Source organism: Theropithecus gelada, chromosome 11, assembly GCF_003255815.1.
Source record: "Theropithecus gelada isolate Dixy chromosome 11, Tgel_1.0, whole genome shotgun sequence".
Taxonomy (NCBI): domain Eukaryota; kingdom Metazoa; phylum Chordata; class Mammalia; order Primates; family Cercopithecidae; genus Theropithecus; species Theropithecus gelada.
In genome coordinates, this window is record NC_037679.1 from 61,251,294 (window position 1) to 61,268,980 (window position 17,687).

At 36.7% G+C, this 17,687-nt stretch overlaps 1 protein-coding gene across 1 annotated transcript in view; it reads right to left on the bottom strand.

Annotated features, from left to right (window-relative positions):
• Positions 1-327: 327 nt before the first annotated feature.
• The window catches only part of NUP37 (nucleoporin 37), a 46,452-nt gene continuing 29,092 nt past the window's right edge, over positions 328-17,687 (bottom strand). The window contains exons 6-10 of the mRNA XM_025402928.1: positions 11,963-12,053; positions 3,492-3,673; positions 2,965-3,015; positions 1,165-1,258; positions 328-606 (exon numbers count right to left, since the gene is read on the bottom strand). Coding sequence (XP_025258713.1) covers positions 493-606; positions 1,165-1,258; positions 2,965-3,015; positions 3,492-3,673; positions 11,963-12,053 — 532 coding nt within the window. The 3' untranslated portion in view covers positions 328-492. The remainder of the gene's footprint in view (positions 607-1,164; positions 1,259-2,964; positions 3,016-3,491; positions 3,674-11,962; positions 12,054-17,687) is intronic.

Below are 17,687 nucleotides of genomic sequence, written 5' to 3' on the forward strand. Positions count from 1 at the left end.
ACCATGTTGGCCAGGTTGGTCTTGAACTCCTGCCCTCAAGTGATCCACTCCCTTCGGCCTCCCAAAGAGTTGGGATTACAAGTGTGAGCCATTGCACCTGGCCTTTTTTTCTCTTGATAAATGTGGCCCTGAGAATTAGAAAAACAGCATACACTCAAAGTACAGAAAATAGGTACACTTTAAATATTCCTTTTCTGATAAACTCAAAAGCATTATTTTTCCTTGGTCATCTCTTCTCTGGAGGTCAGTTGCTGAATCAATATATGATTTTATAAGATTATTAAAAACAAAATATATATATACACACACACACACAGAGTAGAAAAATAATTTTTCAAATCATTCACATTTTATTTAATAAAAGCAACTAAGACATTTTCTAAAGTATATGGTATATTTGATATAAAAATTCTTCAAAATATGTACTATAGAAATTCTTCAAAATATGTACTAAAAATACAAAGTTTGTGAATCTAAGGTACAAAGAAAACTTTATACTTCAGTCACCCAAAACAACAGCTTGTGGTCTCCTCCAATTACACACAGAGGGAGAGTTCGATGCCAGGACAGGCCAGATCCAACAGCTACAGAACCCATGAGGATGGGCTATAAAATATGTGAAGAATTAAAGAAGCACAGTAAGTCCCCAAAATTAATAAATAAAAATGACTTGCAAAAATACAAAATGCATTGATAATTTATCTTTGTAGCAGAAACAAAATTTAAAAATATGCCCCCTTACAGGTGAAATACACATTATTGATATGCAGCTGGAACATGGGATACAATCCATGTATGAATAACTGGTACAATCCAGACTCCATTTTTGCAGTCTACACCAACCAAACAAGCAAAATTAATGTATTTAAATAAAGAAGAAAATATAAAAGTGACAGAAGAATAAAAAGCTTCTTACATGAACATTGGCCAAAAAAACCTGTTGTCACTGGTAATGCAAACATCAAAAAAAAAAAAAAACAACACACACACACACACACACACACACACAAAACAAAAACAAATGAACCACCTTTTCTTGCAATTTAAGCAGATAACAAACATAAATGTCTTTAGTTAACAAATTACAAATTTGGGGCTATGAGTGGAAAAGTCAAAAACACAAATTAAGAAAAGCACATATGTTATAAAACATTTCCACATTACCTGAGGGTGTCCTAAATGATGAATTTGAAACTGGCTTGCCATTTTGCCAGGATAACCAGTGGTTGCAAACAGATTTTCACTAATTGTGGACCACCTGTGAAACAAGGATGCATAAAATTAAGTATTGTATCCTATAGACAACGACAAGCTTTTCTAAAGCGGGTTTTTTCTTTTTCTTTTTTTTAAGAGACAGGGTCTTGCTCTGTCACCCAGGCTGGAGTGCAGAAGTGCTAACAAAACTCACTGTAGCCTCAAATTCCTGGGCTCAAGTGATCTTCCCACCTCAGACTCCCTAGCAGTTGGGACTACAGGTGTGTACCACGATGTCCAGGTAAGTTTTAATTTTTTTTTTTTTTTTTTTGGTAGAAATCGGGTCTTGCTATCTTGCCCAGGTAGATCTCAAAGTCCTGGCCTCAAGTGATCCTCCTGCCTTGGTCTCCTGAAGTGCTGGGATTATAGGTGTGAGCCATAGCACCTAGCCAGAAACAGGTTTCTTTTTGTATAAAACCAGTGATTTTAATAATGCTAAATTTGTTAATATGTCTTTACAATTAGACTGGGAATTTGAGGAAAATATTCCATAAATATTTTCTCATACTTTTAAGTATTTATGAAGTGCTTATTTTGTGTCATTTCATTAAGTTCCAAAGTCACACAAGGTTAATACAATCCTTTTTTTCACAACCAAAGGGGTAACAGTGTGGTAGAAGACACAAATAAGGTATCAAATACGACAGTCATTCTGCCCATTTTCTATGCTAACTGAACCCCAACTTTGTTCAGGGCACAGTGTGTCCAACCCTAGGGGATTAGACATAATTAGTTTAAGGCAGTCATAGCAATCTCCCATAAAAGGAGAGGGTTCCTTCTTCTCCTCTTACTTTTTTTTTGTTTAATTCTTTGGCAAATGGAGTACATCTCTTATGCCTGGAACTCTCATAGCCATCTTGTGACTATGAAGCAACAAGTCCCAAATCCTTACCATTGAGAATAGCAGAGGGAAAGGATGAAAAGGGTCTGAGCTCTTGATGACAGTGATGAGCTGCTAAACAAGCCCTGAGACTACCTCCTCTAGACTTATAAGTACCATAGCTCATTGATTTTAAAAATGATGTATACTCGCTCATTGGTGTATATTTGTTCACACATCTCTGAAGTCAGGATATCTCTTATGATCCACGGCATTCTTACATTTAGTCGAATGTATTTTATTCTCAACAATGGTATCTCTAAGTTCTACAACTTTATTGGGGATATTTTATATCCCCAATATATTGGAATATAGCATATAATAAAATTTCACTGGTTTTAGTCTCTCATTTAGTTTTGCTGTTCCTTAAAAAGCAGAAATAATAGCTTAATGACCACACGATACAATGGAGTATTATGAAAAAGAACAAGGTAGACATGTATGTTAATTTAAGTGAAAAGCAAAAACACATCGCAGAGATATACTATCTAGCATGGTTTCATTTAACACACAATAATAAAGTTTATATACATGAATATGGGCTCCCCTACATTTACATCCTTAACAGCACAGAACAATCAGGAAGCATAATATATTCCAAATTGTTGGGGTGGTAGTGGTGGAGTGGTTACATGTTTTTCTGTATAAAGAAAATATTTGGAAAACAAATCAACTCCTTGTCTAGACCAAAAGACACAATCGATGACTTAGTTGTAATCAGGGAAAAAAAAAAACTCAGTGCAAAGAAGAGAACTACAAAAGTATCCCAGTGGTGGCACAGCACGACATCAAAAGATCAAATCACAGCTCTGACAAAAATGGTACATTACCTGAATAAGCAGGCTCGATCCATGTGAACAGGTCTCTTATTTTGAGGATAACTAAAAGATAATATTTTGCATTTTATGAATTATGTGTTAGACTCAAGTGGGTGAACTTAAGGTTTAAACGGTATCTTCTCTTTATAGGACAGAATGTCCAATGTGTTTAAACTATAATAAATCCTAAACAAGCAATCAGTTAAAACAGATGAAATACAATAAAGACATGACTTAGAACCACTGCAGGGAACCATCATGCAACAGGGTCGGTGTTTTTCTTATTTTCCAATATAAGTAAACATTGCACAGATCCAAGATTTCCTCTTTTGCACTGTCCTTTCTGGGTTACTCCCAGAGTAAATCTGGATAGCAACTTTATGTTATGTAAAAATCCATAGCTCTGGCCTTCTATAGGAGAGACTTGTTTTCGCTTGACAGTGTAGTCTCAGGTATAACAGGATGGACGAGTGGATCATTTAGCAATAGTTACTGCCTTTTTTTTTTTTCTGTAATAGACAAACATATCAAGAAAGTACCTGGACCGAGTAATATCCCAAATTAACCAATCATTTCCTGCAACGGCTCCAACTTTGAAGGTGTTTTTTAAGCACCAGTGTGCTGACATTAATGGCACTTGTTCTGATTCAAGAGATAAAATAGCCTGTTGGGCCAAAAGATCATAAAATCGGATTGTTCCATTCTTCTCTGCAACCATTAGCTGTAAGACAGAAAAATAAAAAGAAACTCAATCACTTATCTCACTAACTATACCTGAAGTATCAGCAGAGATTCACTGTTGTACGGTAAAATGTAAACACTTGCAATATACAGGTTGAGCATTCCTCATCTGAAAATCTGCAATGCTCCAAAAACGAAAACTTTTTGAGTGCCAACATGATGCCACAAGTGAAAAATTCCACATATAAGCACTTAACACAAACTTTGTTTCATGCACAAAATTATTTTAAAAAGTTATATAAAATTATCTTCAGGTCATGTGTATAAGGTATACAGGAAACATAAGCGAATATCAAGACTTGGCTCCCATTCCCAAGATTTCTCATGTATATGCAAATATTACAAAATGCAAAAAATTCCAAAATCTGAAACCCTTCTAGTTCCAAGAATGTCAGATAAGGATCCTCAACCTATATTACAGATGGCAGATCAAATATAAAGGAAGTAAGAGGCTATGTAAAAATCTCCACAGAATATAAAAAACCTTAGAGAAAACTGGCAAGATAAACGATTCAAGATTTGGCTGGGTGTGGTGGCTCACACCTGTAATCCCAGCACTTTGGGAGGCTGAGGCGGGCAGATCACTTGAGGTCAGGAGTTTGAGATCAGCCTAGCCAACATGGTGAAACCCCGCCTACACTAAAAAAAAAAAAAAAAAAAAAAATAGCTGGGTGTGGTGGCACAAGTCTGGCACAATCTTAGCTACTAAAGAGGCTGAGGCGGGAGAACTGCTTGAACCCGGGAGGCAGAGGTTGCAGTGAGCCGAGATGGCGCCACAGCACTCCAGCCGGGGCAACAAGAGCGAAACTCCATCTTTTTTTTTTTTTTTTTTTTAAAAAGAAGGTTCGAGATTTGGTAGAATTTTAAGTGATGATGTATGGTCACTAAGAAGAGATCAATTTACCAATTCCTTCTGCGAAAAGTTACTTTTAAGTAAGTTAGTTATGTTGTCTAGAAAGAATACCTAAGTATGTATCTCTCAAGAGAGACAGACATTTATGTGTTACGCATACTTACGCAACTCAAGTTTGTTTCTAGAATGGAAGGCAGGGCAGCAGAGTTAAAGAGCACAGACAGGCCACTTCCTTCACTTATAAGCTGAGTGACTGCCATGTGACTGGCAGCTTTCTCATTTCTAAAATGGAGATGGGAGGATAAGAATGGCTACAGGATTGTTGTGATTATTAAATAGTAATGTGTGTAAAGTACTTCAATGTAATGCTTGACAAATAGTAGCCACCCACTCAAAAAATAGTAGCTATTACTTCACTATTTCCTTTATTCTAAGATACCATTGACTTAAGATGTTTAATACATTGATAAGTTTTATGTGTGAAATACTTTATCAAATGCACAAATTAATTATAATGTGAATTCCAATTTTACAAAATAATAAAATGTGAAAAAATTTTTCTTAATCTCAAGGAAGCATGGCATTGGTATACCCATTTGTGGGAGATAAGGTATGAGATTGCTATAAGTATCTAAGTGCATGAATAGTTGATGCCTGAATAAAATGCTTTTCCACTCTCTACATCTCTGTAAAGTTCTTACTTTTAAACAGTGTTCTTTTAATTCTGGTTCTATTTAGTTGAAAAATCCTTAAGGGTGTAAAGTAGTAGTGGTGGATTGGTAAGAATGTGGGATTTGGCATCAAAAATCCTAAGCTGTACCATTTAATCTGTTGAGTAACCTGGAGTTAGCTTTCCTATCTGTAAAATGGAGGATAATTATATCAGAGTCAAAAAGTTACTGTATGGCTAAAATGTGATTGTTCTTTAAGAATGTACTTTTGTACTTTCCTAAACACATAAAACATCATTTATTCTACTATTCATCTAACAGGCTTTTACTGAGCATCTATTTTATACACACATACGGATAGTCAATTATTCAGGGTAGTTTGTTGTTATAAAGTTGCTGCAAACACTCAATTAGTGAATACTGAACCATTAGAGAAATACACAGTTAGGTTCCCTGCCAGCCTGTGGTCACAACCTTTTTGATGACTGATCAATATGTAGCTTTTAAAAACTGTGTTTCTTTTTAAAGATATCTTAATATATACTGATTCACTAATATAGACCTCACCATGAACAGCGCTATAACTCATGCCTAAACAAACCTTACCTAACATATTTATTTTCTTCATAAGGCACATCACAGCCTTCTTGCACTTAGAACACTAGACAGCACTACATTACTGTGCTTGGGGATGATTTTACACGGCAAAATTTTACACAGTAAAATTACCCACAAAAAGTACAAAAATGTTAAAAAATGTGGCACTAAACTGACGAGGAAAAGACACCTATTTACAGTATGAAAGCTAAAATAAGAAGCCAGAGCTCACCTTGTTCAACCTAAGCTGAGCAAGTGCACATAAGCTGACTCAAACCTTTTGTTGTTCTGTGCTCCCTGCGTATGTCTGTGACTAAGGAAGTGCTTTGAGTATTGATTTTGGGGTTACAAATAAAGTTTAGTGAGGAGGGAAATTCAAATATGCAAAATCTGTGAATAATGAAGATCTACTATATACAAACATACACAAAACACTATATTAATTCCAACAGAAGTCAAAGATAAAGGACATATTCCTTGATCTCAAGAAACTTTCTATCTAGAAAAGAGAATTATGAAAAAATCGGACAATAATTTAAGGCAAAATGCTCTAGAGTACAAAAAGGAATTATTCCAGAATACAGACAAGGTTTGGAATTACAGTATTCTTAGAAGAAGTGGAATTTGAAATTATTTTTATTAGCCAGGCGAGGTGGCAAGTGCTTGTAGTCCCAGACACTCAGGAGGCTGAGGCAGGAGGATCCCCTGGGCCTGGGAAATAGAAACTGCAGTGAACTATGATTGTCCTGCTGCCTCCAGCTTGGGCCACAGAGTGAGACCCTGCCTCAAAAACAAAACAAACAGAAAACAGAAATGATTCTTTAAGAACAGGCAAATGTTAAGATAATACTAATGCTACTAACAATAAATACAATGAGGTCAATGACAAACATACAACAAAAACAAGTACAACACTGAGGTGAGAGCTTTACATGTCTGCTTTATTTAATCCCCTAAGCTACTGTATGAGGAAACTACTATTGTTAATCCCATTTTTCAGATGAGACTGTGGCTCAAAGTGATTCATGTGATTTGTTCAAGGTATCAACCCTAGCCCATGATGGAGCCTGGATTTGAATTCAAGTCTGTTTAACTACAGTGCACACATGTTCCTTGCTACAAGGCTAGGCTGCTGAAGACTGGTGAGTGGTCTAGTGTGCTATAGTCTGGAGTGGGGAAGGATCAGAAAAGGTAAGAGAACGAGGAAGATTTACCAAGACCTAGTAAAAATATTTGATATTTTGAGAGTGACTTGAAAGATCTTGCGAATTTCAGGTATGACTTATGGACTATGGAAGGGCTAAGACTACCTGAGCCTGGTCCGAAGGTACTAGGAGCAGTAAAGCATGGTAAGCAGGTGTGCAGCCTCTATAGCCAGACTGCTTGGATGGGGCCCAGCTCCGCCTTCAGGAGCTGTAAGATCTTGGGCAAACTGCTTACCTTTCTGTGTTTCAGGTTCTTATCACTAAGAAGGGACTAATAAGAGTATCTACTTGATAGGACTATTGGGAGAACGGCAGGAGTTAGTAAATATAAAGCACTTAGAACTGTTTTGGCACAAAGCAGGCACTCAACAAACCCTGGCTATTATAGGTTAAAGTCAAATTAAAAACTCACTTCTAACACAAAATTTTTGTTATTTGCTGTCTGTATAACTGTGCTCAATTATGACAATAAATCTTTTTTTGGGTGAAAGAACAGATAGGGTAGAAAAACTAAGTGAGTTTGGGAGTAGCTGAATCTAAAAATGGCACATGGGGATTTTTTCCTTTAGGAATTTTCAGAACTATAAACAACACCATGCACTGTGAATTTCCAAGGGGGAAATACTTTAAGTGGCATAGAACATTGTCATATTTGAACCAGATTGAGTTCAAATCTGTCACTGTGTGACTTTGGGCAAAATGCTTTACCTTTTGGTGCTTCGGTTTTCTCATCTACAAAATAGAATACTAGTACTGTCCCTGTAGTGTTTTGTGGGGATTAAATGAGAATACATGTCAAGTACTTAGTACAGTTCCTGGCAAATAGGAAGCATTCAACAAATGTTAAATCTATTTCATTTAGCTATTTTTTTTTTTTGAGACAGAGTCTCATTCTGTTGCCCAGGCTGAAGTGCTCACTGCACCCTTGACCTCCCTGGCATGAGCAATCCTCCCACCTGAGCCTCCAGAGTAGCTGAGACTACAGTCAAGCACCACCACACCTGGCTAATGTTTGCATTTTTAGTAGAGATGAGGTTTCACCATGTTGCCCAGGCTGGTCTCCAACTACTGAACTCAAGTGATCCACTTGTCTCGGACTCCCAAAGTGTTGGGATTACTGGTGTGAGCCACTGCTCCCGGCCACATTTAGCTACTCTTTAACCTCTTTTTTCTTAGGGTAGAGACTGAGATGTCCTCAGTCCCAATTATTTGATCCTGTGACATCCTAAATCCTTGGTCCTGTTATTAGTATGCATTGAAATCCTAGCTCCTATTGAGGCTTATTGGATTTGGGAGCTTAGTTTTTGGAGGTCTCTTGACTTTTATATATTTTACTATTAAATTCTAGCCATTTGTTTTGTGTTCTCCTGATTTCATGGTTTTTTTGTGGTTTATATCTCTTGGGATTTTCATAAGCATTCTATGAGATAGGTAATCAAGAACTCATCTCTCTCTTCTCTAGCTGCCTTATTTTCATCAAGGCCAAGCATAAGAGGCCAACAATTCTGGGCTTGCAGAGCACTGAAATGATTGTAGAGCACTGAAAACGAATGGCAGAGCACTGAAAGCGATTGGGCTTGTTACCACTGCAATGATAGTATCAACAATGACCAGTAGCTAAAATTGACTGAGTACTTACTATGTGCTTTTTAAAGGATTTTACACGTTAGCACATTTAATCTTATATATCCATTTTATAAGATGAGGTGAAGACAGTGAGAGAAAGTTTAAGTAACTTGTCAGAGATCACATAGCTAGTAAGTGGTGAAACTGGGATCTGACTCCAGGCAGTTAAATGAAGAATCCACACTCTTAACCACTTCTCTGTATTTCAGGTGTCTGAGTTTAGCAGTGATAGGATGAAACTGATATTCTAAGACTCTTAGTCCAGTAGGCAAGAAGAATCAAAGAGTAAAGAACCACGGACTTTAGAAACAAGCTAAGGTTTGGCAAGTTAGGCGTGAGAACAGAAAGTGGGAGAATGCACCTTAATGAAGAGAAGAATGCTAGAGTTAGTGAAAATGAAGGAAAAATTAAAAGACCTGGAATAGTTTGTGTATAGGGAAAGAAGGAATTAAAGGTAATTTTAGGATTCTGAGTTTATGTGATTTAGAACAGGGACTTTCAAACATTCTGAAGTCATGGAAACATCATAAAAGAAAGGAGATGGGGTAAGGTGAAATTTTAATGATAAGTAGGAGAAAAACAGAAATTAAGTTAAAGCATATGGAAGAAAGAGATAAAAATAACAGCAAGAAATTAAGCATTAAGATGTAAGTTTTGGGATAGAAGTTATAATAAATGTTCTCATTTGTCATGCAGGTCATAGTTTTTACAAAGCAGTTTATTGTAGTTATATGTGGTGATATTAACATTTTGGTAGAAACTGTGACTGTGTTTTAATTTAAGTAGATTCACTGCTCTTGGGGAGAAATGTAGGCATAAAACAAAATTTAGGAACTGGACTCAGAAATAAACCTATCAATTTAATAAGTTAGAACATTTCACTCATGCACATATGCAGAGTATAATTCTACTGATGAAAAGACTCAATGGGCCTGAAACAAATTTCTATGAAATCCCAGGGTTCAGAGAACACACTTACACACAGTCTGGGGATTATCTCCTCTGTGAAAGCTGTGAGAAGATTTGGTTAATCCTTCTTTATGTCATCATTCTACTTAATAGATTTTTTGATTCTAAAACTTATTTGTGTTGCTGTATTTACATGTTTTTCTTCCTTATACATCAGTATACAACTTAAAAGCAGGGACTTTATTCATTCTTTTATTCCCTATTATAATAAAGGGTACAGTGTAGTGAGAATTAACCCTTGAAGCAATTCACATATGGTGAAAGAAAAGTTGGCAGAGTATAAAGAAAAAGGGAACATATATGCAAAGTTGCTCAAAAGGACTTAGATAATGTGGCTTTAAAAATCAAACTAGCATTGCAAGAAGGAGGTGATCAGCAGTGTAAAACACTGGCTGGAGAATAAGAATGAAGGAAAAGGCCGTGGGATGTGTTGAAAATATCCCTGGTACCTTCTGAGAGAATAGTGGAGACTGACTGAGATTACGGTGTTAGGCCAAAGGATGGGAAAAGAAGAAATGAAGTTAAAAGGTACAAGTGATGGATTCAAACATTCAGAAATAAAAGGTGTGATGAAGATAGTTTAAAATTTAAAGGGGAGGTGGAAAAAGGGAATTTTTAAGAGTAAGATCTATGGAGCTGGGAGGCATGAGTTCAAATGCCAATTCTTCCACTTACTAGCTGTGTGACCTTGGATAATTTATTTAATTTCTCTGCACCTTGGTTTCCTTATCTGTAAAATGGGGATAATCACAGTGCCTATCTCATGTTACCATGAGGACTAAAAAAGCTAACATAATGAAATGCTGACTATGGACCTGTCATATTTAAGCACTACGTGCTTGTTATGATTAGTGAAACTTATCTTCTCATGCAAACTTGAGGACGGAACAGAGTCGACAGAGAACAAGCATGAAGACGGCCAGTGCGGTGGCTCACAACTGTAGTCCCAGCAATTTGGGAGGCCGAGGAGGGCAGATCGCTTGAGACAAGGAGTTTGAAACTAGCTTGGGTAACATGGTGAAACTCTGTCTCTACAAAAAATACAAAAATTAGCCGGGTGTAGTGGTGCATGCCTGTAGTCCCAGCACCTTGGGAGGCTGAGACAGGAGGATCACCTGAGTCCGAAACACGAAGGTTGCAGTGAATGACGAATGCTAGAGTTACTGGAAATGAAATATCAAGCATGATCCCAAGTTGGCCATGCTTGGTAACTACCAGATTAAAGGTCAGTTGGTTGTGCCACTGCACTCCAGCCTGGGTGACAGCCAGGCTCTGTCTCCCAAAAAAAAAAAAAGAAGTATGAAGACATTAGAGGACTGTGGGAGTCTAAGGAACTGCCATGAACTTTAGAGAACAGATGAAGAATTAACTTTAAGAAAGATGACTGTAGTAACTTCTCAGATTCTAGGGAAACATACAATAACTACAGTGATGATGAAGAGAAGACACTGGCAAATGAGAGAATTCTTGTTTAATGGCTCCTATCTTCCCAGTGAATCAGCATTAAGGGTAGTTGATAATAAGAACTTGTAGTGTATTTTTAGTGTTTTAGAAAGCTCTATCTTGAATAGGAATTGAACACTACTGTAGCTAAGACAAATTTGCCTTCGTCCACTAATGTTTGTTCACACTAGGGCTCACCAGGGTGGATGATGTAACTTAAAAAAAAAAAAAACAAAAAACTGCCTACTGGGCCAGGTATGGTGGCTCATGCCTGTAGTCCCAGCATTTTGTGAGGCTGATGTGAGTGGATCATCTGAGCTTAGGAGTTTGAGAGCACCCTGGGTAATATGGCAAAACCCCAGCCCTACCAAAAATACAAAAAAATTAGCCAGGTGTGGTGGTACGTGCCTACAGTCCCAGCCATTCAGGAGGCTGAGGTGAGAGGATTGCTTGAGCCTCGGAGGCAGAGGCTGCAATGAGCCAAGATCACACCACTGCACTCCAACCTGGGTGACAGAGAGAGACCCTGTTTAAAAAAACAAAAGCAAAAACAAAAGAAAAACCAAAACAAAAAAAATCCCTGCCTACTGCTACTAGATTGTTGGAACACCAGTTTTTACACTGACATCCACTAAAGATCAGGAAAAGTGTAGTTTGAATAAATGCCAATTATGGATGATGGCTGCCAAATACAAATCTTAACAATTATAGAGAAACTTCTACAGTACAGGTTTCTAGACTGACCCAAATACATTTTTGCTGATTAGTACAATCCAAATGCATTTGTGCTGATTAGTACCTCTGAGATGGGAAAAATCATTGCTCTTTCTCCTCGATGTATGTGATGTCTTATATCTCTATATGTCTTTTCAATTTGATAAGAGAGTTAAATTATAAACAATAACCTTAAAAGTCTCCTCAGGATGCCAGCATACACTCATGCCAGGAGAATGCAGAACAAAATGAGCTGTTTGCACGCCTTCCAAGTTCCAAATCCTAATAGAAGAATAACAGTATAATGTTAATTGTTCTTGATATATCATTACTAAAAAATTAAATTTCCATGAATTTATTCAAAGCTATTAACTACAGATTATAAGGCAGACATTTGTATTTAATGTATATCTTTTAAAGAAAATTATAACACCACTTTTAAATAATATGAAAGTAGTATGAATAATTTAAATTTTACCATACTCAATCATAGACAAAAGAGTCACACACATTTTCCCTCTAATTAATCTATCACAGCAACACTGTTACATGGTAATCAAATTAAATTATTTATATACTCTTTATTTTGTGGGCAAAATCTTGAGGTTTCTAGGTCACTAATCAGGTTGTCTGACTACTTCAGTAGTCATTTCAATTGACAATAATTACTACTGAGGTGCTTACAAACACACACACACATGCACGCTGAGTATTTTTATTTTCAAAACAACATACAAAGAAGCTAATATGAAGTTATGTAAATGTAGCAACATGGCCATCTTCCATATTGTTTATTCCTTCTACCTTTAGGATTCCAATCCAGTGGCTACTTCCTATTTATACCTTTTGTAATTTGGCTTATTTTTTCAGTTTTCTCTCCCCAAGCTGGCCATGGTTGATGATTAAAGCTGGGGTGAAAGAAGAGGCATTTGGTTCTTGCTGTTCTCTCTTTCCTCAATAGTAACAAATCCACAGTAATAAGGACCAGGTTACCCACCAACATGGCTCTCCACTTCAATTGCTTTATCATCGCAGAGGGAGATCAAGACTCAGAAACCTCAGTCATGGCACTATGTTGTGAAAATGCTATCCCTCACCCACTGCTCATTCTCCATATTCAGCCACTGTTACCTTGCACTGGCACAGAGAGTGGCACAGAGTACAGCAGGTGACAGAAGTCGGTGAGAGGCTGGCAAAGTGCACATACAATTCTGATCCTTAAGAACTGAACTTGACTGAGTGACATGGCTCATGCCTGTAATCCCAGCACTTTGGGAGGCTGAGACAGAAGGATCACTTGAGCCCAGGAGTTCAAGACCAGCCTGGCAAATACAGTGAAACTTCGCCTCTACAAAACATACAAGAATTGGCCAGGCGCAGTGGTGCACACCTGTAGCCCCAGCTATTACTCGGGAGGCTGAAATGGCAGGCTGACGTGGGAGGATTGCTTGAGCACAGGAGGTGGAGGCTGCAGTGTGCCACGTTTGCACCTCTGCACTCCAGCCTGGGTGACAGGGACCCTGTCTCAAAACAACAACAACAGCAACAGCAAAAAACCAACAATAAAAAAAGAACTGAACTCATTCATTGGAATTTTTCTTCTAGGTTTTATAGTTCATATCTCATTAGAGACCAATAAAACAGATTTAGCCAATTTCAGGAATTTATTTTCAATGTGTAGGCAAAAATTTATTTCACAGAAAGCAGAATATATATTGGACAATGCTACTATTCTGTGCCAAAACACATTACTTCAAGTATTCTTCTTCCTTGTAGAAATTATTGGGTCTCTGAATATTAAAATATCATAGTTACATATAAATGAACATAGATGTTTTTCAAAATGATTATCTTAATGATTAAACAATTTAGAAGCATACTGTCCTCTTGCCAAATCAATACTTTTCATCTGTATTTATTATACAAGGGAAACAACTACAATTTAATTGAAGAGAGAAATCACATTTAGCAAGGCTTTATGCATCTGTGTTTCACTCCCCACGACGAATTAGATGATTAATTATGGCAACTGATTAAGTATTTCTTCTCTATTGCCTTCTGCAAAATAAAGTGTTGCGCTAGCATGTATTTTACCACTATTGAAATAGTAGGAATTTGTCTTGAAAATTCAGCAAGTTACATAAGAGGATGGTTTAAAACCTCCATTCTTTTGATCTTATTCTAATATGTATTTGTTTTGTTGGCTATTATATAAATTGAGTAAATACATTCCAAAATATTTCCATGATTTTTTCTTCCAAATGAAGGAAACAAAAGAGGTAGAAAATATGGATAAAAATATTAAATAAAAACTGGTCAGTTAATGAAGTGTATTCCTGTCCAATGAACCAAAGTTTCACCTAATTTTTTTTTTTTTTTTTGAGACAGAGTCTGGCTCTGTCACCCAGGCTGGAGTGCAGTGGCCTGATCTCGGCTCACTGCAAGCTCCACCTCCTGGGTTCATGCCATTTTCCTGCCTCAGCCTCCCGAGTAGCTGGGACTACAGGCGCCCGCCACCACGCCTGGCTAATTTTTTTGTATTTTTAGTAGAGACGGAGTTTCACCATGTTAGCCAGGATGGTCTCGATCTCCTGACCTCGTGATCCATCCACCTCAGCCTCCCAAAGTGCTGGGATTACAGGCATGAGCCACCGCGCCCGTCCTAATTTTTAACCAGTATTTTATCCTGAACAGAGCCTGACATTTAAGAAAACAAACAAACAAAAACCTGACTTAAAAATGAGATTAGTTTTCAAGGGATTGGGATAAAATGATTCATGGTTTATAATTATATGCTTATTCAATAATTCTTAGTGGTTACACAATCCAAGTACTAAGTATGTAAAATACAACAAACGGGGCTGAATCTAGTTATCCTAACTAAATTAGCTACAGATGGGACAATTTAAGTTGTTAAGTCTTATTTTCCTTTTTGATAGATTCCTTAATTAAGCCCTTCTCAAATCCTTTTGTGGAGTTCAGCTCATTTTTCTGTGTCTTTACTATACAGCTTATCTAGTTAATATTACTTACATGAGATAGTCACTTCTTTGGATAAAATTTTTGAAGTATACCACATATAATAAAAGTACACAAATCTTAAATGTACAATTCGAAGAGAAGACACTCAAAAAGAATGGCACCTAAATCAAGAAACAGAGTATTGCCAAGGCTCCAAAAGTTGTCTTGTGCTCCCTTTCCAGTCATACCTCTTTGCTCTCTCACAAAAGGTACCCACTCTTCTGACTTCAAATGTTATTGCTTACTTTTGCCTATTTTTGAACATCATAAAAATGATGTCAATTTTCATATGTTACATGTTTTCTTGGTCTGACTTCTTTTACTCATCGTTAGGTTTTGTGAGATTTACCACCATTTGTTGCATGTTGTTGTAATTTGTCTTTTCTTAATGCCTTATACAGTCTTCAATTAATTCAGTACACAACAACATATATATTCATTCTACTCCTGACAGACATTTAGGTTGTTTCCAATTTTTGGTCATCACCAAGAATGCTGCTATAAGCCTTCTTGCACATGTCTTTTAATGAATATAGATACCCACATACGATCACATACACACACACACACTTGCTGGGTACATACCTAGGCATGGAATTGCTGGATCACAGCTTACAAATATATTCAACTTTAGCAGGTAGTTATCATCAAACAGCTTTCCAAGTTGGCTGCACCTCATATTTCCTTTTTCCCTCTCATATTTAATTACCAGTGGAAAAAGTCAAAACTTTCTCTCATTCTCTGACAAAAACAGTCTTAAACAATTATTTATATGAATGGCAACAGGTACAGCTTTTCAGGTGGTCTTATTTTGTAAGGTAGATTTCTCATCTTTTTTTTTGCATTTTACTTTCATGTATCTATGTATGGACAAATGTGCCTAAGTTTTAAAATGTGGTAAACACAGTCTACAGTAGAATCTCTCTGAACTGACTCTGACAGATTTTTTTTTCCCTCTATAGAAGTGACAAGAATGAGAACGCTATTTTTTAATATGCCCACACGTGCATTTGTTATATGTGTACGAAGAGGGAATATAGCTTCTTTGCTTAGCAAACCACTGGTTGTATGTGATGTAAACCCATGCTTATTAATGAAATTACATAATATTATATAAACTGACAAAATATGAATGTGAAAGCTATTTCAATGAAACCAAGTCAGTGCCAACTAACTAAAGGTAAGTTTCTAAAAGAGAAAAAAAAAACTCACTCAAATTAGGTATGTGTGACAGTTTTAAAAGATTAAATAAAAAAAATAAAAATCTAGATGTATTCTGAATTAAGATTGCTTTTCTAAGTGTTATTTTCATTGAAGACATTGTATTTTGGTTGTGGTTCATGTCAAAAAAGTGGTCCCAAGGCAATCAATGGACTCATAACCTAAGAAAAAAAGCACTGGCCTAATGACTGGCGAATGGTTTTTAATACACATGGGTCGTATATTAAAATAAGGCAGGTAGGCATTCTTTTAAAATGATGTCCTGAGTTTACTGACTTTTTGTTATCTAAGAAACTTTTGGTCTAGACCACGACAGACAACAGGATTTCTACTATAAAAGAAAAAAATTCAAAATCTGAAAATTCAGGTTTTAATATTTCCAAATTATTACTATTGCAAAGTCAGTTATAACCACAGAAGCACACTTTTCAGGAAAGTAGTGCATCACAGAAAGAGAAATGCTTTAAAAGCTCACAGCCGGCCGGGCACTGTGGCTCACACCTGTAATTCCAGCACTTTGGGAGGCTGAGGCAGGCAGATCACCTGAGGTCAGGAGTTCAAGACCAGCCTGACCAATATGGTGAAACCCTGTCTCTACTAAAAATACAAAAATTAGCTGGGCATGCTGGTAGGCGCCTGTAATCCCAACTACTCGGGCGGCTGAGGCAGGAGAATTGCTTGAATCTGGGAGGCGGAGGTTGCAGTAAGCTGAGATTTCGCCACTGTACTCTAGCCCAGGAAACAGAGTGCAACTGTCTCAAAAAAAACCCAAAAACCAAAAAAAACCCCACAGCCTTCATAATACACATAATCAAACATATGAAAAGATGACAGACCACTTATCAAAGGATAAAAGTACATAATAAATGTTATCAGGTTTAATTACCTTAGACAAAACCTAGGATTTATATTAATATACATATGCACATATTTAAATGTTTGCAAGGGAAATTTAAAAGGAAAAGCTTTTATGGCAAAGTTATGTGCTGACATATTGAGATGCCAATACAGACCAAATCAAATGGGAACTAGGTAAATAAAGCATCACTCCTCAAGTGAAATAAAATGACAGTTTTCATCCAATTTGAACTGTAATTATAATAAACATCCCCATCCCTCCTAACATTGTGGTCCTAAATAGAACTCTTAGATTTAGCTGTAAAATGATGGGATAGAGAGCTATCCAGATCTAAGATTATGAATTATGCTTATTTTACGTTTAGTATTTTATTGCATAATTATTGCTCCATTTGAGGCCGAGTGCTTTTCAGCAGAACATTAAGTATCTCTACCATATGGTATTTAAATGCTATTGTCCCATTTAATTAATAAAAAGGTCCCATAAATTGGGTGTTGGCATATTGGGGATATCCTAGATATTCTCAAAGGTCTTTTAAATGGACATTAGTAAAGAAAGATGTTCTGTCTGAGGATTCAAAAGGAAATTTCCTGGGTAATACTCTGTTTAATTGTTCATTCTCCATTTTTAACATTTTTGGCAGCTCATTGTTTGCTAGGGAATTCATTGCAGAAGGGAATTTCTACTACCAAATGGTTTTTGACAACACAAAAGGAGGAATGGATGACATTAAATGACACATCTGTATCCATTTGGCCCTAACTGGTAAAGCAAAAAATATGAACCATAATCTTTCTAAAAGACATGACTGGATC